Here is a 25,752-nt window from a genome sequence, read left to right on the forward strand (position 1 = left end):
TAAGAATACTATTTTGGATGTCAACAGGAACGAATGTTGCTTCCGATGTTGATCCGTGTTTACGTTAATTTTGTAATATTTACCATAAACTGCATCGAAAGGAAGTCATTTATTTGGAATATGTCGTGTCTGTATCAAACATAAAAAACCCGACTTCGTGTCTTTTTGTGTTCATATTCAAAATACGACACAAAAATGACATGATATTAAATGTGTTTGTCGTATTTTGTATGATTAATTATTAACTGAAAAACTAAAGGTTTGTTTTATTTTATAATTTTCATTATTTGTTGTGTTAATCGTTTTATCGTGTTTTAATTGGGTCGTTTTCGTGTTAATAAAACAAAACATGACCTCGTGTTATGTCATGTCCTTGTTTTATAAAAATATGTCATGTTGTGTCGTCTAAAAACACGACATGACTACCCGATTTGTCTTCCATATTGTTCATTCTACTTCAAGTGTTTGGAGGCTTCCCATTGTTGTATTGATAGCAAAGAACCCAAACCGATTCTTCGAAATGTATACAATAATTTCTCTTTTGTTAAATTTTGAATATTCATAAGGGTTTCTGATTTGTTGCTTCTTATATAAAATTAAAGGATGTGTTGGTTTAAAGATCATTTAACTGGAATTGATTTGTGGGGTTCTAAAAGTTGTTTTGTGTGTGTTGCTCCTTTTAACCAAAAACTTTGTAGGTTTACTCCATTGGTGTCATCACATGTATTGAAGTTACACTTGCAAAAAGAATAAGGCAAACTTTCCCGAACAAAGTGGTTATAAGGGAAAATGGAGACATGAGAGTGCTTGTCAGGCAAATTAAAATATCGGCTTCATCGTTGGATAAAGTCTTTATGCCTAATGTAAATGCATATACATATCGTGTTGCATGTTATGGACATGAAGGAGATATCGAGGGTTATTGAAGGTTTATTATATGTTGTTGAGTTATATTCGATATTTAGATTTATAGCTTTTAACCTTTGTATGAATTTTTCTTTCTTTTTTTAGATGTTTTGTTAGTATTTATTATTAGTTCTAAATAGAAAGGTAAATGATAATTTTTCTTATCGAGCACTTTTATTTGGCAACCTTACGAAACAACACGTTTATATTCAAAACCAAATTTATTTAGATACTTTAAATCATTCAAAGGTTACCAAAAAGCCTCAGAGATAACATCACAAACCAAGATATGCTATCAACTCAATTCTTTATAGAAGACTCATTTTTTATGAAAAACATGTAACATGGATATAATTTTTCAGATTATATACATCATGAATATCTAATACAATGATGTAGTTAGATATGGTATTCAAACCAACTACCTAATGGTCTATCGAGTAAGGCATCGACCTAAGTCTTAGGGGTTTAGTTATCTTTTGTGTAAATACTTCAATGCTTTAGTTATCTTTAACTCAAATAGAAATAAAACCTCTACATCGATTATAATTTGTCATCTAAACTAACACGCTAAAAAGCTAGATAAATGGTTTAAGATCATTAAATAGCAACATATTTTCAAAAATCATTCCATCTAAATCACTTGGTCAATTTTGACAAGTCTATAACCTTTTTGCAACATCAACTCATATGATTCAAGGGGAACCCTAAAACTCATACTCTTTTGACTAAAAACCAAACATTTAAAAAGAAAAACCAATCAAGAAACAAGCATACAAGTAAATTTCTTGCTTTTTTTCCTTAAAAATGACTAATAAACCATAACAAAGCTACTATGTTGAATCGAAAAATAAAAGAAAAAACAAACTAAAACCCACATTTCTTTTCACCTACTCCCCTCATCAACCCTTTAAAGATGAAGAAAAACACAGTTGTAATCTTTTAAGCATTTTGTAATATCCGGATCTTGACACCCTAATAAAAACAAGACCTTTCCCTCAACTAAACGGGTCCCACAAGCTCACGAATCCACCTTCGAATCTGCTGAAATATCACCATTTTTCCCCATTTGTATGACTGGCATCAAACACTTGGGTTGTGTTCCTTTGAAAAAATCTGAAGCAGTTCTTTTCTTCACATACTACAAACATAAAAACCATCAATGAAAAATCAAATATCAAAAAGTGATATAATTATTTAAGTGAGAAATAAAAAAATAAAAAGCTTTTTACTTACCTTACTTACATCCCTGTAAAAAGAGTTAATCTCCTCTTCTGTAAGACCTCCCTCCTCAGTAGTTTCCTCCCACCCTAATGACTTCAAAAATCTTGCCTCTTCTTCCTCAGAGTACAAAATTACATCATTGCCCAAATTGCTCTTTCCATTACTAGTTGACCGGTCAACCGTATCACCCGCACCACCCTTGGGTGCACCATCGGTCGAGTCAGACTCAGTCTGAGTCTGACTCGACTCTGTAACCGAGTTGGTTGCCATGGATTTTTTCCTCACAAGGTTAAAAAAGTCATTTCGACTCTGAGCTTGAGGGGAGGGTCTCTTTTCAAGATTGACTGAACTACCCGTGTTTCTCAATGGGATATTAGATGTTACAGCCGAGGGTACAGCAAGAGGGCTATTTGGTAATTTGCCACCACTTGTAGGGCTTAAGGTCTCCTTTGAAATTGTACCATTTCTTTCACGAGATGGTTTAAGGACATGAAGTTTGCCAACGGTTGATGATACCTTGCTGACATCAGATTTTGCAGATAAAGGTCGAGGGGAGGGTTGACCTTGACCAACTTTTAGCTTTGACTTTTCAGAAGAGTTCATTGCCTAAAAAAGTAACCAGAGATTTTAGAACCAAGTTTTGTTGTAAAAATAATGTTACATGAAAGAAAATAGGATGTGGTACAAGTTGTACTATGATAAAAATTTGGAGCATATGATTTAAAAAGTTGTACTAAATGAACATGTATTTGTCCTTGTATGTTATAGAAATAATGATGTATGGTATATAATGTTTGACTATTATGCTTTAAAGGCTTGAATCACCCAAATTGAGATGTATTATTATTATTTGGAAAAGCCATGTCATTGTCAAAACTCAAATGTAACATGACATTGTTTCTTTTTTACTTAATGGGCTTAATGATAACACAACTTAATATGGTAAACTATATATAGGTGTTTCTTTGTAAGTTAATGCAGAAAGAACAACTTAAAATAGAAAGTTAGGAAAAAAAAAGCCCTTTTCCACTAAAGTCCTAACCTTTTACCAAAAAAAAAATAATGTTACAATGCTAAAAGAATAAAAGGTAACAATAGTTTTAAACATCAACAAGAAAGGAAAATAACACTTACCAAGGTTTTAGGCATGGAAGGAGTCACGGGAATCAATTGCCTTGATTGCTTGACTGCAAGCTCTTCAAGTCTTTGAGTTCCAACAGATAACTACAACAAACAACTAAATATAAACATGTGACCATGTAATAAAAATGAAAAGGGCATTCATGTCTTTTCCACAAACCAAATATAGTTCCAAGACAAAAAAGTACAAAAAATTTACAATTTTTGTCCCATTCAAATCAATACAACATATTATGTCATGTCATGTCAATACAACTCATTCTGTGTTGTCATGTCAAACACAGTATAACCTATTATGTCATGTCAAATACTGTATTTATATAACTCATTCTGTCTTGTCATGTCAAACACAGTATAACCTATTTTGTCATGTCATGTCAAACACACTACCTGAGGAGCAGTATGAGCTCGAGGAGGACCTTGCGCCAAAGTCTCAGCCATATTCCGGCTAGTTGCCACCACCGGAGTAGGTTGAACCATCACAGGCACCTCAGCCAAGGCGGAGGTCCACCCATCACCGCCAATCACCACCACATTACCAACCGGTAAGCTCTGAATGGCAGTGGTCAACCCCGGAGAAGGTACTCTCCCAATCTCAGAATCAGCTTGTTTTTCTTCCACCCCAAGATATGGAAAGTCTCTCTCAAATAACACCTTCCCATTGTTATGACCATTTCTTTCACCTACAAATTTCCTAGGCCATGACTCGCTTTTCTTAGCAGAAAGACTCGAATGTGAACGTCTTAATCCATCTTTCTCAAATCTACTTGGCAGAATATTAGCCAATGGATCAGAATAATCTTTGTCCCAATCACGATCACGATGATTTCTCCCAAAATTACTGTAAGAACGCCTAAAATATGAAGAAGTTGTTCGATCGGAAACAGATGTGCGACCTAAATCGTTATTTCTCAGAGATTTTGATACACGTTGATCATCTACAACACATTACAAAGTATGTCGATGAGTAAATTAACTTAAGAAAACATGAAGAATAACATCAACATTGTGGGAGAAAACATACCAGAATGCAATGAAGACGATGTGCTTAAGCTTCCATTGTTCTTTAACCATTCGGGTACGAATGTTGGCTCAGTTTTTTCCATAATTAGTACTGAACATCATAACAAGAGAATAAAAAAGACCAAATGGACATCGAAGTACAGCACCATCACTATCGAAGAAAAGAACTAGAAAGACGCCATTTTTCGAGATTAAACAAAACTTAGAAGACCCTCATCTTATAACTAAGTTGAATCACCACCTTCAGAGAAAACAAACCAGTCTTATACCATGAAAGAAACGCAATTTAGAACGCGTATGAATGAATGATACTTCAATCCCATTACATAATCAAACCCTAGAGCTTAAAACATCACAACACGCAAAAGAAAATATAAACCTAGGGTTTGTTCGTTTAATATATAGTAATGAAACAAACGTGAATAAACAAGAAATGGGTATTCCAAATTCTTGAATTACCCCCACGAAATTAAGATTAGACTAAGTTGGATTAAACGAAAACCCAAAAAAACCCTAATTCGGCCTCTGTTTTTTCGGATGTCTCAGTTCTACGATTGTATTATATGGAAATTTGGTTTTTGAATCACAAGAAAGAAACTTTGAAACGGTTGTAAACGAAGAGAATTGAGTGTGCAGAAAGAAAGACCGCTGTGATTACGCCGTGTGGGGGAAGAAGAGATTTATGTTACTGTGTGAGAGAGGGGGAGAGGGGAAGGAGAAGAAGAAAAGGATTGCGGAAGTTTTTGGTGGGGGTCTCTTTGGTGTGGGGGGTGGGGTTTGTTTTTGTGATGATGAAAATTTTTAAAAAAATAAATTTGTTACAAGTTCTTAACCCTTATTTCTAGCAATCATCATGCCTACTTTTAAACAAACTTTGAAAAGATTATCTATCTACTAAAAGTCTAAGGATTTTTTGTGTATATCATATGGAACTTAAATTTCATAAAATAACCATGAATACATTGATATATGTGACATATATAGAAGCTGAACATATTCTTACTAGGTCTTAAATTATAATAATATTTAAACTGACCTTCAACTACGAATAAACTACGAATATAGTACGGTTTGGTTTAGTTTTTAGCTAAAACTAAAACATAATCATTATAAGTGATTAATGCATTTTTTATAATTATTAGGTATTGATTAGTATTGGTTTTGGTTAATGGTTTTTCTTGGTTAATGGTTAATATTGGTTAATTATAATTATCGAAAATGAAATAAAAAAAATATATTTTGTTATAAAAACTTAAAAACATAAAATATATTGTTATAAAAAAAGTGAACGATTCAATGTTTATAACCTTATTAATATGATTAAAAATTAGGTATCCCACTTAATTCCAAATAATTATTCTTTAAATTTTCAATTCCAAATATAATTAAATACCATGATATTTAATATTACTTTATATTAAAAACATTTATTAATATTATTTGTTCCGTTTGGTTTTTAGTGGTTTGGTTTTGGATGAAAACCATAACCGAACTATATTTATTTGGTTAATTAAAAATAGAAATAGCATCATCGTTTTTTTGTAATGGTTTAGTTAAAATAGTTTTGTTATTTCGGGTAATTTGGTTTTGATTTGGTTTTTCGGTTAATATATACACCCTTACCTTCAACATTCGATGCCTTAAGAACATATTTTTCAATTTTTATTGTTAGATTATAAACCATTTGATTAAAGGTTAAACAAATATCTATAAAAATAAATATATGAGTTAACTTTAATAGTTCATTTATTTTGACTTCCCCAAAACATCTAATAGAACGTATATTCTTTTGAAGGTATCACAATAATATGAAAGTAGTCGAAATATAACCACTAGATACTAATGTTGTTTGGTACAATCTTTTGAGTCTTATCACCACATTCATTATAACTTGCATAGATATAATTTTGATAGTTTGAGGCAAAACAAGATAGATAAAGATCTACTAGCAATTATAATGGGTATTCATTGCAATTGTGAACAAATACAAATACGTGTTTATAAAGATTTGGCATTTTTTGTGTATAAATAAATGAGCCCAAATGATTTCATCATTGTTTTCCCTTACCTTTTTTCTTATATTGTAGAGCTCAAATACTCTTTTAGTAATACCCTTATATATTTCTTTTGTTTCAATTGATGTTTTGTCTATTTATGTTACTATGTAATCCAATTCTAATGTTTTAATGAAGAGTTTAAGACTAAAAACTTTATTACTCAATGTATATTGTTCAAATGGAAAGGGAAAGCTTTCTCAAAACCAAACTATTCATTTCTAGTGGATATATTCTTTCTTCCATGATTTGGTTGAGGGATTAATTTCTTATTTCAAGAAAGGTTCCTTTTGAATTTATTCATATGTTAGATCTTTATTAACAAATGTTGTAAGAACGTTCACATGGGAAAGGTTCCTTTTGAATTTATAATTAAAATAATCACTCCACAAATTCGGTACATAACAATGTAGCTTGTAACAAATATCATATCCACATATACACATAAATATAAATGTGGAAATATATAATTATATGGATAGAAAAAATCACACATATGATCCACTAGTAAAATGTTATTTTATGGTGGAAACATAAACAATATTACAACATATATTTGTATTCTTGTTTTCATGACAGTACATTGGATAATTCACATGAATTCAACAACTTATAGGAGTGGAGATTATCAACCAATAATCACTCAATTTGGTGGATGATATTTTCAACATCTCTCTTAAGGTTAGGGGATTCAAAGCGGGGCAAAGTCACAAAAAATAAGAAATCATACATCAAAAATCAACACTGTGTTAACATAATTCACGTTTGATACGTTTGGTTTTCTGACATCGGATACGAAGTTTCTTAATAGATTACAATGGATCACACATAACAATGTTATGTTTCCTAGATCTATATATAATCTTTAAAAGAATTGAATTTATTATATAAAAAAGTTTAACGGTGCAATTCTGTTTGCCTTCACAATCATTGTATTGTGATCATTAATTAATATATTCGTTTTGAATTATATCGAAAAAGTTTGTTTTTAAAAGTTGACACAAAATAAAGTTGTTATTTTACAAATATCGTAGCCTTCCTTTTCACAAAGAGTTTATGAAATAGATTGTGCATCACGTTGTGTTTCAATTTAGAGTCAATGAATCTCCAATATATACTTAAAGACTCTAAATCACAATTTTCATAATATCTTTTTCAACTTTTGAACAAAATTTGTTTTTCAGACTTTTTGGCAAATTTCAAAACTCGATATTTGCATACCCTTTTTTGTATAAAAAGTTGATTTGACATTTTATTTTATTTTTGTATTTTCAATAGTAAATTTTTAATAAAAGTTATTAATTATTTTTTAAAGAATTTTATATATGTCCTAATTAAATAACAACATATTATGTTTGTCTTTTTTAATATCTAAATATCATCTCTATATATATTAAAAAAGAAAACTAATTACATCACCTAAAACAATCTGGCTCCTTTAATGTTATTCATTGATTATTTTAAACCACTTATCAATTTCGTTGATGTCATTATAACAAAAGAGAACTACAAATACGTCTTTGTTACTGTCTATAACCATTTTCCCTCAAAAATAAAGATTGCTCTTTTCCTCTTTATCTCTTTGATGAAGATAATATCAAGACCCAATGATCTCTCCAATTTCTATCCATGTTCTTCCTCCTCAAGAGTCGATAATTTCTCCAATTTATATCCATGTTCTTCTCCATCAATGTTTCTCCTGCATTTTGTTTGTCACCAACAACTTGAAATTGAGATTCACTACCAAATATTATTCCCATTACGTTTTTCTTCTTCTCAAGGTATTTGAATTTTTATGAATCTACAACTGGTTTTCCATTTTGATTATTCTAACGAGAATTTTGATTTGAATCACTCTTATTTGGGTTTTAGCTTTATATTATGCGTATTCGATTTATGTTTCTATCTATGGTTTTTTAGTAATCAAATCGAAACGGTATTGATTTGTTCTGGATTTGACTGCGACTAAAGAAATCAAACATGTTGGATGTGAAGCAAGGTGTAAACAAAGATGGGAAAACAATCATCTTTGGTGAAAAATTTTAAAAAAGTACCATTTCGATTGACAAAATGGTTAAAATTCTTAAAAAAAAAAGTTAAATTTGAAGATTGCTAAATAACATGTATCATTTCAGATATTGACCCTTTGGTATAGAGCTTCAAAAATCCTTTTGGGTACTACTCATTATTCAACAGTTGCTGACATGTGGTCTGTTGGTTGCATATTTGGTACTCATTCTTTCTGAATCAATTAAGTCTGTTATGTATTAAGTCAAAAAAACACTAATGTGTTCTTCAAATTTGAAGACAACATTGGTCAAAACATAGCCGATGACATTGTTACCACCTACACATACTATGATTATACTTCTAGATTCATCCATCATTGCAATCTTACTGATTTGGAGGTACTAATTTTGATTTGTACTGCCAAACTTTCTTATAATTCGTCAACATTTAGGATCTTTACCGGAATTAAAATAAAATTTTGTTCGGAATCATATTGATTAGTTCTGTTTCGCAGCATGATACAATTATATTTCAACTATTTTTTAAAAGGATATACACATTATATCATCCTACTTTGTAAATCTGCAATAGGATCACAATATTTGACTTTACCGGTTAGACTTTGGCCAAAAAGTTACTTCTTCATCCCTTAATCTTTGGCTTAAGCCAATGAGTTTGTTATTCCACAAACAAAATTTTATAACAATATTTTTTTTAATTGTTCGTAACAAACTATGTTAACCAAGTCTATTATTGTCAATTTGTTTTAAATTTAAATAACAAACTATGATGACCAAGTGTATTATTGTCAATTTGTTTTAAGTTTAAAGGTAATCTCCTTAATATTTGGCTTAAGCCACTCAGTTTGTTATTCATAAACAAGATTTTATAACAATAATTTTTTCGTAACAAACTATGTTGACCAACTCTATTATTGTCAATTTGTTTTAAACTTAAATAACAAACTATGTTGACCAAGTTTATTATTGTAAATTTGTTTTAAGTTTAAAGGTAATTTCCTTATGCACAAGGGTATAATTGTCAACACGAGCACATATTCTACAAATTTTAATTTCTTTCATTAATCTTATATTCTTATTTATGCAGATTATCATTCCAATTATACCGTCAATCATAAACACTTTCCAAAATAATTATATGTATATTTATCATGTTTCAATACATAGAATCCATACATTTATGATTAAATCATTTAATAAGGAAATATTATCTTTAAATCTTTTCAAATTCATGTACTCTTATCAATTTTAAATCTTGTCATTTAATTATATCTTATTAATTATGGATGTAAATCATATATTTTTTATAACTATTTTAACTTAATATAATATCAGGACTCATTTTTTCTAATTATACCCTTTCCCATATTTTGTTATGATATATAGATATAGATATCTTATAAAATCATTGTTTACCATTCTATATATCCTTATTAACCATATATAATATTACGTATCATACAAATTACGAAGAAAAAAAAATTTGTTTCTTCAACCTCTCAATCACAAAAAAAAAAAAAAAAAAAATCGTTTCTTCCACCTCTCTTTACACTTGTTGCTGCTTACTTCCATCATCCATCATTCATAACAAGGTTTTCATTATCCTCTGCAATGTTTGTTTTTGTTGTTATATTATAAATCATGTATTGAATAGTGTTTTGAATATGTTTATCATGTATGCAAACTGCTTTATTTTTTCCTTTCTTTTGTGTTAAAATATTTAATAATTCTAACTCTTATTAATTCATATTTTGTCATCAAACTTCCTTTGCCGAATGCTATTTGATTTCCGTCTTTGTTGAATTGAAAACTGTTTTTTGGTGAAGGTGCGGTTTACACTTTTTACTTCATTAAAACAACAATCATGACAACAACAATCGTTGTCAAGGTGCATAAAACCTACATGTTATAATATATCGATGTATTAGGTAACAATGTTTACAAATAATATGAATCATTTATGTTACAATCTCCTAAATGAACATGTATTCAATATATTTCACTTTCATTGTTATCTCATATTATCATTCATAACAATTATATTTCACTTATTTTTTAAAAGTAAATACGCATTATATAATCCTACTTTGCAAATCTGCAATAGGATACCAATATTTGACTTTACCGCTTAGACTTTGGCCTAAAAGTTACTTCTTCATGCCTTAATCTTTGGGTTAAGCCACTGAGTTTGTTATTCCACAAACAAAATTTTATAACAATAATTTTTATTATTGTTTATAACAAATTATGTTGACCAAGTCTATTATTGTCAATTTGTTTTAAGTTTAAATAACAAACTATGTTGACAAAGTATATTATTGTCAATTTGTTTTAAGTTTAAAGGTAATCTCATTAATCTTTGGCTTAAGCCACTGAGTTTGTTAGCCCACAAATAATATTTTATAACAATAATTTTTTTTATTGTTCCTAACAAACTATGTTGACCACGTCTATTATTGTCAATATGTTTTAAGTTTAAATAACAAACTATGTTTACCAAGTCTATTATTGTTAATTTGTTTTAAGTTTAAAGGTAATTTCCTTATGACCAAAGGTATAATTGTCAACACGAGCACATACTCTACAAATTTTAATTTCTTTCATGAATCTTATATTCTTATTTATGCATATTATCATTCCAATTATACCGTCAATCATAAACATTTTCCAAAATAATTATATGTATATTTATCATTGTTCAATATATAGAATGCAGACATTTATGATTAAATCGTTTAATAAGTTAATGTTATCTTTAAATCTTTTCAAAATTATGTACCCTTATCAATTTAGAAACAATCATTTAATTTAATCTTATTAAAAATGATTTAATTCATCTATTTATATATATATTTTTATTTAATATAAAATCACGACAAATGTTTTCCAATTATATCTCTATATTTGTTAACCAACTTTAATTCGTTATTATCTTCACCAATATTCTTTAATTTCATTCTTTATATAATCATGAGGACTATTATAGATGTTTCAACAACTCTATCTGCCAGAGGTGTTGGCAAAACTGTTATTTCCATATGTTTAGCAAATGGACATTGCTTACTTTTAATTTATTACCATATCACATTAGACAAACCTCACAATTGCAGATGCGTTCATTAAAATTAATAAGATATAAGTTTTTTTAGACTGTTATACTAATTATTTTAAATCAATATATACTTTTATTTTAATATTTGATATATGTTATGTATGTTAGGACATTTATTATAATTATGCCCTATAAAACATAATATAATTTTAAGATCCATTTATAGGTTAAAATCTGTGTAATATACATGTCAATAACATAAATGAGCAAAAATAACAATGTACTTTGAAAGTATGTTGCTATAAATAACAGAAATTGTTCATGTTACTATTTTTTGTTAATAATTTTTTATAGTTTTTAGAACTCAATAAAATTATATATTTCAGGACATAGCCCTAAAATAACAATCGAAATTATATAAGTTTTGTTCATAACCCTAAAACGCTCAGACGACGCTCATTGCGCGTCGTAAAACGCTCAGACGACGCGCAAATACGCGTCAAGGAAGGCCATGTCATAACGAGAGACGACGCGCTTTTGCGCGTCCTCTATAGACGACGCGCATTTACGACGCGCATTTATGACACACATTTACGACGCGCAGTTACGACACGCAATGCGTATCAAGGAAGATCCTGTCATAAAGGAAGACGACACGCATTTGCGTGTCGTAACCTTACGACGCGCGTGTTTATGACACGCAATGCGTATCAAGGAAGCCCCTGTCAAGAAAGGCCATGTCATAAATGAAGATGACACACATTTTTGCGTATCATAATTTTAAATGTTCTAAAAAAATATTTATATATTTATTAATTTTTAAATTAAATTGTCATTTAATGTATCATAATAGAAATAAAATATCATATACAAAAAATACAATCCATTGCATAAAATTTAATGTCATACAATTATATTTCTTACAATATCTAAATTTGCATCTAATCTACTCTATACATCAAATTCCAACTAAGTAAAGTTGCATCTTGCCTTTCATAATTCTTTAAGACTATATGGATAAGTAGTTGCACATTGGCCCATTTCACTCAAGAATGACTTAGACAAATTCAACTCCAAGTCTTTGTTGCATCTTGTTGATAATGTTGCAAGATTTGAATCAAGTGGCTTCATATTCCTTTCTTCACAAAATACATGAAACAAACTACAAGGTTTTTATCCACTAAAATCAACAAAACATACAAATTGCAAACAAGAAATAAAACCTCATCAAATTTTGTTGCATCAAAGTTCAAACACATACCCACAAAGAACACTAGTTGTCCATGGAAAAACCTTGCGATATTCTGCCCACACCTCTTTGTATTTCTGTGCACATCTAGATTCATCTCTTCTCTCTCGCCAGATCAGCAGAATCAGAAGATGAATTGGATAAAAATATGGAACTGGAGAACTGTAATCACATGCTTCATATTATAATATCATATACAATAGTTGACTTTTCAAGTCAAAACAAATAAATTTAAATTTAAGTAGAATGGTATAATAAATAAATAGATTTAAATTGTTGCAAAATTACCTAATTCAACAGGGTAAGCTGAAGGATAGTGCCAATAACAGATCTCCCAGGTAATTGCATTGCCTTGCTATTCCCCTTCATAAATAATAATTATAAAAAATATATTATTGTGCATTTAAAAAGGTAGTAGGAATGAAACAAATAATGATTAGAAACTAAAATACTGATGAAATGTATGTATGTCATGCATAAGAAATGATATTATTATTATTATTGTAAAAATAAAACAGGAAAGGAAAGGAAAGGTGACTGCTGACCTTAACATGTGTACTAGGAAACACAAAAGTGTGCAATGTTTCCTGTGTCTCATCTGCATGCTTTCTTCTTGGGACACTAAGAACAAAAGCAGCTTGTGCCACGTTGCAGCAGTTGATGTTATCCTATATCCACCATCCCATCTTCTATGAATACCTTCACTTGGATACAAAAAGTCCAGCTCCACGACCTGAATCAATTCACATCAATCACTTATTAAATATGCATAAAAATACCAATCAACCCACCAACACTTTTGTTAAATCAACACAATAACACTATTATTAAAAAACTATGACTCAAATTTTGTAAAGGAGCTGTGTTTTAAATCTAAAAAAAAAAACTTGATCAGAAAATCTAGCACCATGGGACATAACAATTGCCCATTTACTTCCTGCAGTTGCCATAGCAGTGACATGAAACCCTTCTCTCCATTTTTTATTTATCCACTTTAATGGAAATGCTTCACTCATTTTATACGACTGTTGAATGTATTGAGTACCTACTTACATAAAAAGAAATTTAGAATACAAACAATTATGACTTTAAAAAAGATATATATAACAATTTTGCCCTTACCCCTCGACAAAAACCTCAATAAGTACCAAAATTGCAGAAAAAATGAAGGCTTAGGGACCAAAACTGTAATGTACTCTTATAAGAAAAAAAAGTAAATAAATACATACCTGTAACTTTGAAGAACATGTTCACCAAGAAATTCTCGTCCAAGCACGAATGGTAAGGTATCCAACTATACTTCTGGCTCCAATTTCAATTCGCACTATGGACCACATGATTTGACCGAGCAGTCAATTAGGCCAAATTCACAGACCACTCAAGCACTCCTACCCAATACTGCGTATCTTCAATTCCCACTAAAACCCTACAAATCGCCAAAATTGATTGTCATCCTTATTTGTAATGTCATTACTACGAGCCTGTTTAACCAAGAAGGGGAAGACGAGGATTCAAATTTGAAATGTAACTATTCAACTTTCTTGAAATCTATGACTTCGAATTCTGAGTCAGAAACCAAAACACAGCACAATGATCTTCGTGATGAGGACTCTTGTCTCATCATGAATTTAAAAGACAAATTATTTGTACCTGCAATCTCCCTGCGGTCTATTGATCGCTTAACCAATTTTATAAATCCATGTGTAAGATAAAAGCATCAGATATATACCAAGAATTGGCTACTAGTAGTATTGAAAACTCTGGTTTGAACAAAAGACTTCATGGAATTCTCTCTGAAAATCGATACAATCAATCCCTCAAAATGGTTGAGACACTATTATTCAAATGGGCATGTGTTACTGGTTATTCAAATCTTGTTTTCATGAAGGATGATACAACCAAACTTATGGAGACCTTGAAGCCAACAGTTGGACCCATCAGAAGATCTTATTGTTGCGAGAAGCTATGTTAATGAGATCAGAGGCAACCTGTTTGACTTCTTGTGTTGTTATATGATTAGGCTTATAAGAATCTAGGGAGGAAATAATAGAAATGACCGACAAACTCTGTTGAAATCCAACTTTTAGTGATTTAGATCTCTCCATAAAACAAGTTACCCAAAGTGCATGACTAATAGAGACTTGGACAAGTTACAGTGATTTGAAAATGTCATGATGAATGCATCACTCACAGGTGAACCACAAAGTGCATGACTAAGGCTTCTAGATTGCTAAAGCATGGTCAAGCACTTTTGCAAAGGAATATTCTTCAAGCTACAAAATCTAATCATTGTCTCATATATGTCAGAATGATGCTCCATGTAGCCCTGTAATAAAGGAACATAACAAACAGTGAGGCACCATAACAATAACATTCAAATAAAAATATAAAGACAACAAGAAGAGAACCTTAAGTGATAGCATATCAACAATATAGTATAACAAGGTAATAATATTATGAGTCTGCTCGGATTGCTATTGGCTCAACCATAGCTTTAAAGCATTGCCAACATCTTGAATAAAATGTTGTTTTCACAAGAAGTAAGTAGGAGACACAAGATCTAATAATAGTCATTCCATACGTTTCAGCTAAGAAATGACAAACTAGACCAATGCTATCTTTGCTTTTATAGTGACTCCATACGTTTCACTGCTAATATTAATCCATCATTAAATTGAGCTTTGTATACACTACCAAATCCTCCTTGTCCAATAAGGGTACTGAAATTATTAGTTTCCCTTTTAGTGTCATTATAGCCAAACTTTTTGATGATGATAGATCAGGCAAACAAGGGACAGATTGCATAAAAAAATAAACATAAAATCAAGGCCACTGACCGATCTATCTTCTTGGCACAATCTACAACAAATTAAATAGCGGGGCAGCATAAAACATACCTCCTGAAACAGTAACAAACATATTTTATAAACAAAAAAGTATAAAGTTTTATGAAATTAAAGTAAATAAAAAAACATAGCTTTCTACATACCTTGTAAAAAGTATTGAAAAAGTTGCATAACAACTCAAACATGACCTGTAGTGCAGTTCAGGTCTCGAGTTAGATGTTAAATCAGACAATCCAGCCAACATTGGGACAAAAAATAATCAAAGAAACATAAGGGAAACGTGAACTCAATTAGAAATTCCTAGAAATGGTAGTTTATATTATGAAATATAAGATGGGATACTTCTGATTAATGAATGAGAAACATGAACTCAAATAGGATAGAAATACTGCACCTCATACTGGTAATTCACGAATCATGCCCAAAATGGTTAACGAGATTTGATAACAAGACAAATGAAGACGAATATAACAGAAAGAGTGATGAACACGAAGATAAAAAGGAAGAATCAGCAAATACAGAAGAAAGTTTGACCATCTCACGATAAAGTAAATAAAAAGTGTAGAAAATTTTACATACATCTGGTTGGGATCGAAGATGGATTTGGTTATTTCTCCGTTTCTTTTTCCTGATTCTCTATGCATTGTTCTTTTCTTTTCTCCCTTTTTCCCTCTGAAAGTTGCTTAAAATTTTAGGGCTTCTGCACTTGGAGTTGCTGAAATTTTTTAATCAGTCACACAAACACACCCTTATTGCTCCATTACCGAACAATCACCAGCCATCATCTCCTCACAACCCCTTGACAACCTTCGAACGCCACCTCACACCCTCACCTGCAAATCGATAAAAAAAAGAAATAATAAGAAGGGAGAAGAAGGGTTGTGATCGAACCAGAGGAAGAAAAGGGGAAGAAAGAGGAAGAAAAGGCACATCTTTTATTTCTTCTTTTTTCTTTTCGCTCTCAAACTCTAGCTGTAAATAGGAAATCACGAGAGATATTGAGAGAATAGATATAAGAGAGACAGAGATATCCATTCAGGTATGGTTGAGAGGTGAGAACATGTAATCATTTGAAGAAGAAGGAATTTGGATGGGTGAGGGTGGGGACGAGGAAAAATTGTTTCCTGTGAGATCCAGTGGAAAAAAGCCCTAGTTCTTCCAAATTTGGGATGGCGTGTATTTAATGTCTCAGAGGGAGAAAATGGTAGATTAAAGAGGATAGTCGACATCGTTGACCACTATATGGCTACCAAACTCCAAAAATACGAAAGGGAGGAAGAGTTATAGCCGCATAATGAGGTCTAGGGTTTACAGAGAAAAAGAGAAGCAGAGAGTGAAGGTTGCCGGCTGATGGAGAGGATGAAGTCGTTATTTCTTCCCGAACAGCAACAACTTGATCACAGAACGAAAGCTGCAAATGAGGTCTAGGGTTTACATGGAAACCCTAAAAGATGGAAGAAAAGCGGGGTTTTTAATTTTTTAGGATTTCAATTCCCCCTGCAATTAAAGGATGGAACGCGCGTTCCATTTAAATTTATAAAGCGACATCCTTAGATGACACACATGTGCCCTTCGTGTTTTTTTTTTTGTTTAGACACTAATTTAAGGGCACGCAATAATGCGTGACCTAAATCCTTAAATTTTATGAAGAGACGACACTCTTTTAATGTCACTCTCTTTTGCGTAACACAAATCAATGCGTGTCGTGGTTTGCGCGTCGTAAAAGGGTCTTTTTCTTGTAGTGAATAATTTTTATTATTGTTTATAACAAATTATGTTGACCAAGTCTATTATTGTCAATTTGTTTTAAGTTTAAATAACAAACTATGTTGACAAAGTATATTATTGTCAATTTGTTTTAAGTTTAAAGGTAATCTCATTAATCTTTGGCTTAAGCCACTGAGTTTGTTAGCCCACAAATAATATTTTATAACAATAATTTTTTTTATTGTTCCTAACAAACTATGTTGACCACGTCTATTATTGTCAATATGTTTTAAGTTTAAATAACAAACTATGTTTACCAAGTCTATTATTGTTAATTTGTTTTAAGTTTAAAGGTAATTTCCTTATGACCAAAGGTATAATTGTCAACACGAGCACATACTCTACAAATTTTAATTTCTTTCATGAATCTTATATTCTTATTTATGCATATTATCATTCCAATTATACCGTCAATCATAAACATTTTCCAAAATAATTATATGTATATTTATCATTGTTCAATATATAGAATGCAGACATTTATGATTAAATCGTTTAATAAGTTAATGTTATCTTTAAATCTTTTCAAAATTATGTACCCTTATCAATTTAGAAACAATCATTTAATTTAATCTTATTAAAAATGATTTAATTCATCTATTTATATATATATTTTTATTTAATATAAAATCACGACAAATGTTTTCCAATTATATCTCTATATTTGTTAACCAACTTTAATTCGTTATTATCTTCACCAATATTCTTTAATTTCATTCTTTATATAATCATGAGGACTATTATAGATGTTTCAACAACTCTATCTGCCAGAGGTGTTGGCAAAACTGTTATTTCCATATGTTTAGCAAATGGACATTGCTTACTTTTAATTTATTACCATATCACATTAGACAAACCTCACAATTGCAGATGCGTTCATTAAAATTAATAAGATATAAGTGTTTTTAGACTGTTATACTAATTATTTTAAATCAATATATACTTTTGTTTTAATATTTGATATATGTTATGTATGTTAGGACATTTATTATAATTATGCCCTATAAAACATAATATAATTTTAAGATCCATTTATAGGTTAAAATCTGTGTAATATACATGTCAATAACATAAATGAGCAAAAATAACAATGTACTTTGAAAGTATGTTGCTATAAATAACAGAAATTGTTCATGTTACTATTTTTTGTTAATAATTTTTTTATAGTTTTTAGAACTCAATAAAATTATATATTTCAGGACATAGCCCTAAAATAACAATCGAAATTATATAAGTTTTGTTCATAACCCTAAAATAACAAAGTATACTTCGAAATTAAAAAAAAAAATAAGAATAATATTTAAATAATAAATTCCAAAGACGTTTGTATGTTTTTTATGCGTTCCTCCGCGTTTAACGCGAATTATAATCTAGTATGTATCCTAAATAAGCATCCATAATATCATATTTGTCCTAATTTCTGTTTAAACATTTTATAATCATTTTAAATCATTACTTTTATTTTTTTTAATGAGGATTTCGCTCTTCATGAAAGTTCAATACATATCGATTGAAGACAAACGGGCAACAAGTTGCGCCACTAGCCCTTTCTGGATGGCAAAACCAATTATTTTGAAAACAGCATTTGTGGATCTAGGAGATATGACATTAGAATGCATGACCCGTTGAACTCTATTAAGGAGCTCCACCGCCTCTGGTGCGACAAAACCAAATGTATCAAATGCAAAAGGAACAAACACATGTTGATTTTCTCTACATACATTCTCGTGCTTTACCACTTTGCACGCAGCGGCTTTCAAAGCGGCATGCCCAGCTGCAAAACCTCCGCTCCCCAAACCAACAAGAGGAGAGACACCAGTACGATCCACGCACGCATGCTTCCCTCCTATCCATCCAAAGACCAAAATATCAGCCAGTCTAAGTGTGGACCTATCATCCTGCGAGTCCGTCAAAAAGTTCACTGACGCTTCTTTCTTTACAGAAATACCAACACGCCGACAAGCATCAAAGAGAACATCTCGAACCACATCATGTATATACTTGAAACCAGGGAGCTCTCTACAATGAACCGCGTGTTCCCCAAAGGTATCCAAACATGTCTTGCGACAAATTGGGCATATCTCGTCAATTGGGAATATGTGAATCATGAGGCGTTAACGAATGATAGTTCGGTACTCCACAGGAGACATATGCTGACCAAAACCATCAATAGAGATAGTTAGCAGGAAATCTTGAGCATGAGACGCCCTCAGACACTCAAAGATTGCTTTTATTAATCGACTATTCTACAACTCTTATAAAGATATTATAAAGATATGTTTAAAACATCATATATATATATATATATATATATATATATATATATATATATATATATATATATATACCCTTAAATGCGTCAAAATATTATATTTACCCACAATAACCTTTTATTACTTTAATTGTCAAAATATCAAAATATCATATTTACTCAAATTATCATTTTAATGATTCAATATAAAGGTGCCTTTATCCATTAAGAATTTATTTTATATGTTAGTTATTAAAATGATTTAAATGTATATCTTTGTTATTATAAAGATAAATAATAATGATGAAAACCGAATTTTTATACTAATAAGACAAAGAAAACAAAAATGACATAAAAATTGTTTTTAACTTTTAAGTGGTAAAACCTAAAACTAAGTAAGATACATTCTTTAGGTCAATTTGACTTTGTTAATGATGCCTACGCTTTGTAGTGCATATATTTTCTTCTACTGCCCGATTTTAATTCCTCTTATCTATATTGGTTTTTGATAAACGATAAATATTTAACAGAAACTTTACTCCTGAAATGAAATGTTGGAATTCTTATGAAAATCTCAAGTGAAAACATGACAAAATCAATATGATATATTAATGACATCATCAAACAACAATCTTTCTTTTCCTTGACTACTTCTATTTATGTTTATACATTTATATCCCAAAAACCATTATCAAAATAACCTTTTGGTCGGACTATGGTTATTATTTAGCAATGGCAATTTGAGCATTAGCCAACAACTAAAAATATGAAAAGTAAAAAAATTATTCATTATACCATTTGTATAGCAAAATGTACCACATGTGCTTACGAGGAGTTTTCACCTGGGGAAGCTAATACAATTGAAAGTTTGAAACATAAGGCTATTAGGTATGTGTCATCGTTTTCACATCAATTTTTTGCCACATTATTTATCATGAAATTCTCCACACCGTTCTATTTTTGCTATAAAATACCCACCACACCACTTTAATTTCCACTTCAAATGTATATAAAAGAATTTAATGAAATTAAATGAAGAAACATGGTCACGTGGCCTCCTGGATTGAGTTGGTCATCTACCGGACGTTACCTCTCATCGCCATCTCCATAGCAAGAAACGGGACATTAAGGGGGTGGTGTTCCCCTGCATAGCCACGTCGTTAAGGACTGCCACCTTAGTCTCCCCACGCCGTTTATGTCACATACCTAGTAGCCTAATAAAATAGAATCACATCACTACTAGAAAAACAGCCTTTTACGACGCTCATTGTGCGTCGTAAAAGGCTCAGACGACGCGCAAGGAAGGCCCTGTCATAAAGAGAGACGACGCTCATTTACGATGCACAATTACGACGCGCGTTTACGACACGCAATGCGTATCAAGGAAGGCCCTGTCATAAAGGAAGATGACACGCATTCGCGTGTCGTAACCTTACGACGCGCGTGTTAATGACACGCACTGCGTATCAAGAAAGCCCCTGTCAAGAAAGGCCATGTCATAAATGAAGATGACACACATTTTTGCGTATCGTAAATTTAAATGTTTAAAAAAAATAAATTTATATATTTATTAATTTTTAAATTAAATTTGCATTTAATTTCTCATAATAGAAATAAAATACCATATACAAAAAATACAATCCATTGCATAATATAAAATAAAATTTCATACTCAAAAAATAAAATAAATTGCACAAATTGTAATGTCATACAAAGAATCATTCAAATGTTAAAAAAAAAATAATACATTGCTAACATGGGTTTTACATTCCTATAAAACTAACAAATAATCATACAACTCTGTTTCTTACTGGAAAGAAATGTCAAACATGATTACAAGTCTCCCTTAATCTTGATTAGTCACCTGCTTAAGTAGAATGTTGTTGTTGAGAAGGTTACCTAGCAACAGAGAAAAACACAACACCTCTCCCACAATCACAACATCATTTACAGAGAAAGGGTTGTCAATTACTTTCATTAAGACTTTCATTCAATCACAAAAATATTAAATAAAAGGGTGAAACAGTAACTTACTTTTGATAAGTTGATCTCCCTTAGAGCAAACACAGCTAAAGCATTGAACAAGACCCTATTTCAAAATTTTATAAATACACAAATCATGATACCTGATATTGGAATACACACTTTGAGACATGAATAAATACGAGTAGATTAACCTGGATACATAGGAAGTAAAGATGGAAGGTGCCAGAACTCCGGGGGCATTGGGTTGGTTCCTTCCCACTCGCACACACCAAGCCAGAACTCCACTTAATCCAGCACCAAAATAAGCCTGCATTGGGTTGTACATCCAGATGATTTTATCACGAACATAAGTCATGTTATCAACTTTCTGAAGAAGTATACCAAGACATTTGTAGGAGAAGAATACTCTCAATAAGATAATTTAATTAAAAAATGTAATGATAATGATAATGAGTTCATACCTGTGAAGTAGTGCAGAATGCTCATCATCATATGTATAAAGCTCATACTGCTTTGGAAAAGCATTTCCAAGAGAAATGACCCAATCAATGTCTTGAACAACATCCAAAGTTTCTGCAAGAAACTGCAAACAAAAAAAGAAATAAATAATAATGACATGAAAAGTAAGACTATCAGTCTATAACCTCAACAATAAAACAAAACAAATTATTATTAAAATCAAATAATGATAATACAAATTGTTATAAATTATGGGACAGCAGGGTCTTCTATGATGACATATAAAGCAGCCCTATTACAATATTACCCTTGTGGGACAGCAGGGTCTTCTTCTATGATGACAAATTGTGGGACAACAGTACATGACTAAATGCATGTAGATTGATAAGGTTGTTTCTTTTTTACTTAATAAAATCAAAATGACTTGTCGTGCTAAGTGAAAGGTTGGTCACTTTATATATTAAGACCCTCCCTATTACAATATTACTCTTGTTTATTTTTTTTATTTTATTCAACTTTTGACAATCTTATTAGTGGTCCTAGACCATGTGAAAAACAGAGCTCATATCATAAGCTGATTTCATAAGGGGCAACAACCAGTATGGCAATCCTAACATTCCAAAATTTGAAAACTCGAAGCTTGTCATTGGCTCACAAGTTTTGTTGTATTTCCGCACCACCTGACCATCTAAACACTCTTGTTTCTTAGAGGATATTGTAGTTCATCAATTAAAACAAAAGGAAAATATTTAATTTTACCTGTGTCACAAATTACGATATTGTCCTGAAAAGTTTCGATTCCGTTGCTATTTATCTAATTCCGTTTTGACAAATGGAATGGAATTGAGTGAAAGATCAAGGCTTGACACGTTCCCTAATGAAGAGCTCCAAGGGTTGAATCTCACCAGTTAATGCAGAAGCCTCAGCAACAGTGACTTTGTTTACACAGTGAGAGAATGAAAAGGGTTCCCCTGGGATTCCGAGTGTGAATTCATTAGATATATCCGCATCTGATACAAATTTTCTTGATGTCCGAAGCTTATCACTGCAAAGTCATTCAAGAATGTGAGTAAATTACTGTTTTACCCTTTTCATTTACAACACAGACAATACAAGTCTAACATACATTTCTTTCTCCAGTTGTTTTCGAATGAACTCTTTTGTATGTGCAGTGACTTTCTCCACCTTGTTGCAAAGGATAAGAAGTGGAATTTTCCTCTTGATAACACTCGATTTTGTTAAAATGTCATAGAGATACCTTTTTGCAAACAAAGCAATATATGTTAAGATTAATATCCATAAAAAAACACATATGGAATTAAGTTTCAAATCATAATTAAAAAAATAAATTACTCTGAAACAGCACGACAATTGGGCAAGAATTCCACTGCATCTACAACAAATACTAAGCCAGCTGCTCGAGGGACATATTCGTCCAATTTAGGGCGCAAACGTGAGTGGCCAGGAACATCAACAAGGTGAACAGCCTTAATCTTGCCTTTCTGCAAAACAACATATTACGAATTTGCCCTTGTTTAGGTTTGTTAAAGAGTAAAGAAAGTAGCTTGTTTACCTTGGAGGTCTCGGAATTGAGGACAAAAAGACCCTCATTGGGTTCCATTGATGTAACAGTGCCTTGATGAGAAGAACCATCACGAAGCTGTATCAAGATTGTGTTTTTGTCAAAACTAATCATAAATCATAATCTTACCTCAACCCAATCTCCAGCCTTTTCTACAATTCTTTTTATAAATACATCACCAGAACTGTAGCCAAATTCCTACAAGATTATTGATACAAGACAATGAGCAAACAACAAAACACAGAACTAATCAAAGATACTTATAATCAAGAAGTGAAATCGCACCTGAAGAATGGGAGGAGCCTTGAAGATCACAATATCTGAAACTTCTGGCTTCCGAAAGATGTATGAAACCTAAATCAATAACTGGCAAAAACTCAAAATCTTGCATACAATCACTATGTGAATTGAAAAGCCAAAATGGCGAAATTGGCAACCATCATTCATATAGTGTGTAATAAGGTTAGAATTGGGATTATACCTTTTCGGCCATTATGCGATCACCCACATCAAGGGTAGGGCTCATGGATGCAGAGGGGATGGATCTTGAACTCGCTGTTGCTGCCGGACCGTACCCGGCGACGGGATCTCGGTCGGGATTCTGGAATATACGAGGACGAGAAAAAACCTCGTGAAAAATTCGGCATGTATTGGATTTTCCGGAGGCGGTGGCTAGGTTTTGGGCCACGTAGCCGGAGTAAGAAACAGTGAATCTGATCGCCATACACGCAATTTTGATTAACAACAAAAAGATTTGGAAAATTGCTTCTTCGGTGATCAACTGTTGTGACATGAAAAGAAAACTCACAAAGAAAGAGATCCCATTGAAAATGAAGGAATCAGTGAGATTAGGAGGGTGGGGTAGAATCGAAGGGTAAGATTAGAACAAGAAGGGAAGAATCGGGAGCTGAAAATTGGGGAAAATGATGAAATCGAAAAACCCCAAAGCTGAAAACAACCTGAGATTTCCTCCGGGAAGCGATGGAGAGATCTCAAGGGTGTGGAGACGAAAGAGACTTCCGGTGAAAAACATTGTGGGTAGGTCTGTGTTCAAAATTGATAGATTTTTTTTTCAAATTTGATAGGGGGTTGTGATTCTTTAGGCTTCAAAATTGATAGATTTTTTTTCGATTCTTTCAAGTTTGAATCAGAAAATGAGAAAGAGTTAGGGAAATCAAGAGTGCAATGCTCGTCCTTGTTAGGTTGAAGATGAAAGATAGATAGAAGATAGAAAAAAAAAGGCGGGTTTTCAAAATTTTGGGGATTTCATTTCCCCCCTTGTCTACTAAAAGTGTGCTTCATTAAAATTATAAAGCGACAGGTACAGACGACGCGCGTTTAAGATAAAGCGCCCTCCGTGTTTTCAATTTTTTTTCTTGAGACACTAAATTAAGGGCACGCAATAAAGCGTGACGTAAATCCTTAAATTTTTTGGAGAAATGACACTATTTTAAGGGCAAGTCCTTTTGCGTATCGTTAATTATCGCGTGTCGTAAAAAGTGCGTCATTAAAGGTCTTTTTTCTAGTAGTGCATAATCGTAAGCATACTTCATGCAACGAGTATACATAATCATACACACATACTTCACACAACAAATACATGAGACAAAATCAATGACATAAAAAGTCGATTGTGTTCCCAGCCTCATTAAAGTCGATTGTGTTCCCAGCCTTGTATGAGCTTGTGAGTTGTTTTTGAGTGAATATTATGTGTTTTGAAGCTTGTTGAAGAAGGAGGAGCTTGGAGATTCATAAGAAAGCTAGTAGATACAGAAACAACATCTCATCCTCTTCATTCTGGTAAGCAAGTCTCAAACTTGCTTAATAGCTTGTGTAGATCTCCTTGTTATCATTTTATGGGGTTTTTGGTTCAAGAAACATGATATTTGGGATGTGGACATCCCAAGTGGATATACGTTCAAATCTATGACCTTGAGGGGCTCACATGGCATAAAGAAGCAAACTTTATGGCTATGGAAGCCCCATGAAATCTATAAGTTGCCATTTTAGCCTTTTAAGCTTCAAAAGGCCATGCATGGGGAGAAAGTTAGGAACTTTATGTGTTCATGCAGTGCGTAGAGTTTGGATCTCAATTAATATGCCTTAGTTTGGAGTATGGATGGCTTGTGGACCAAGATCTAGGTCCTAAAGGTTTAGGGTTTGAGCTAAACCCATGAAGCAGG

General features: G+C 31.8%; 1 protein-coding gene across 1 annotated transcript; it reads right to left on the reverse strand.

Annotated features, from left to right (window-relative positions):
- Positions 1 to 1,680: 1,680 nt before the first annotated feature.
- Positions 1,681 to 5,059, reverse strand: LOC111903443 (uncharacterized). The gene is made up of 5 exons (XM_023899217.3): positions 4,295 to 5,059; positions 3,661 to 4,208; positions 3,265 to 3,354; positions 2,143 to 2,736; positions 1,681 to 2,047 (listed from the first exon to the last, which is right to left on the reverse strand). The coding sequence occupies exons 1-5, from the start codon at positions 4,374 to 4,376 to the stop codon at positions 1,928 to 1,930; spliced, it is 1,434 nt and encodes a 477-aa protein (XP_023754985.2). The 5' UTR covers positions 4,377 to 5,059; the 3' UTR covers positions 1,681 to 1,927.
- Positions 5,060 to 25,752: the final 20,693 nt, after the last annotated feature.

The sequence above is a fragment of the Lactuca sativa genome, chromosome 9 (assembly GCF_002870075.4).
Source record: "Lactuca sativa cultivar Salinas chromosome 9, Lsat_Salinas_v11, whole genome shotgun sequence".
Classification (NCBI taxonomy): domain Eukaryota; kingdom Viridiplantae; phylum Streptophyta; class Magnoliopsida; order Asterales; family Asteraceae; genus Lactuca; species Lactuca sativa.

Coding starts and splice junctions, on each gene's coding strand:
- LOC111903443 (XM_023899217.3), bottom strand. CDS start 4,376: ATGGAAAAAACTGAGCCAACATTCGTACCCGAATGGTTAAAGAACAAT. Junction 4,209..4,294: donor ATCGTCTTCATTGCATTCTG/GTATGTTTTCTC, acceptor AATGTGTTGTAG/ATGATCAACGTGTATCAAAA. Junction 2,048..2,142: donor TTTACAGGGATGTAAGTAAG/GTAAGTAAAAAG, acceptor TTATGTTTGTAG/TATGTGAAGAAAAGAACTGC.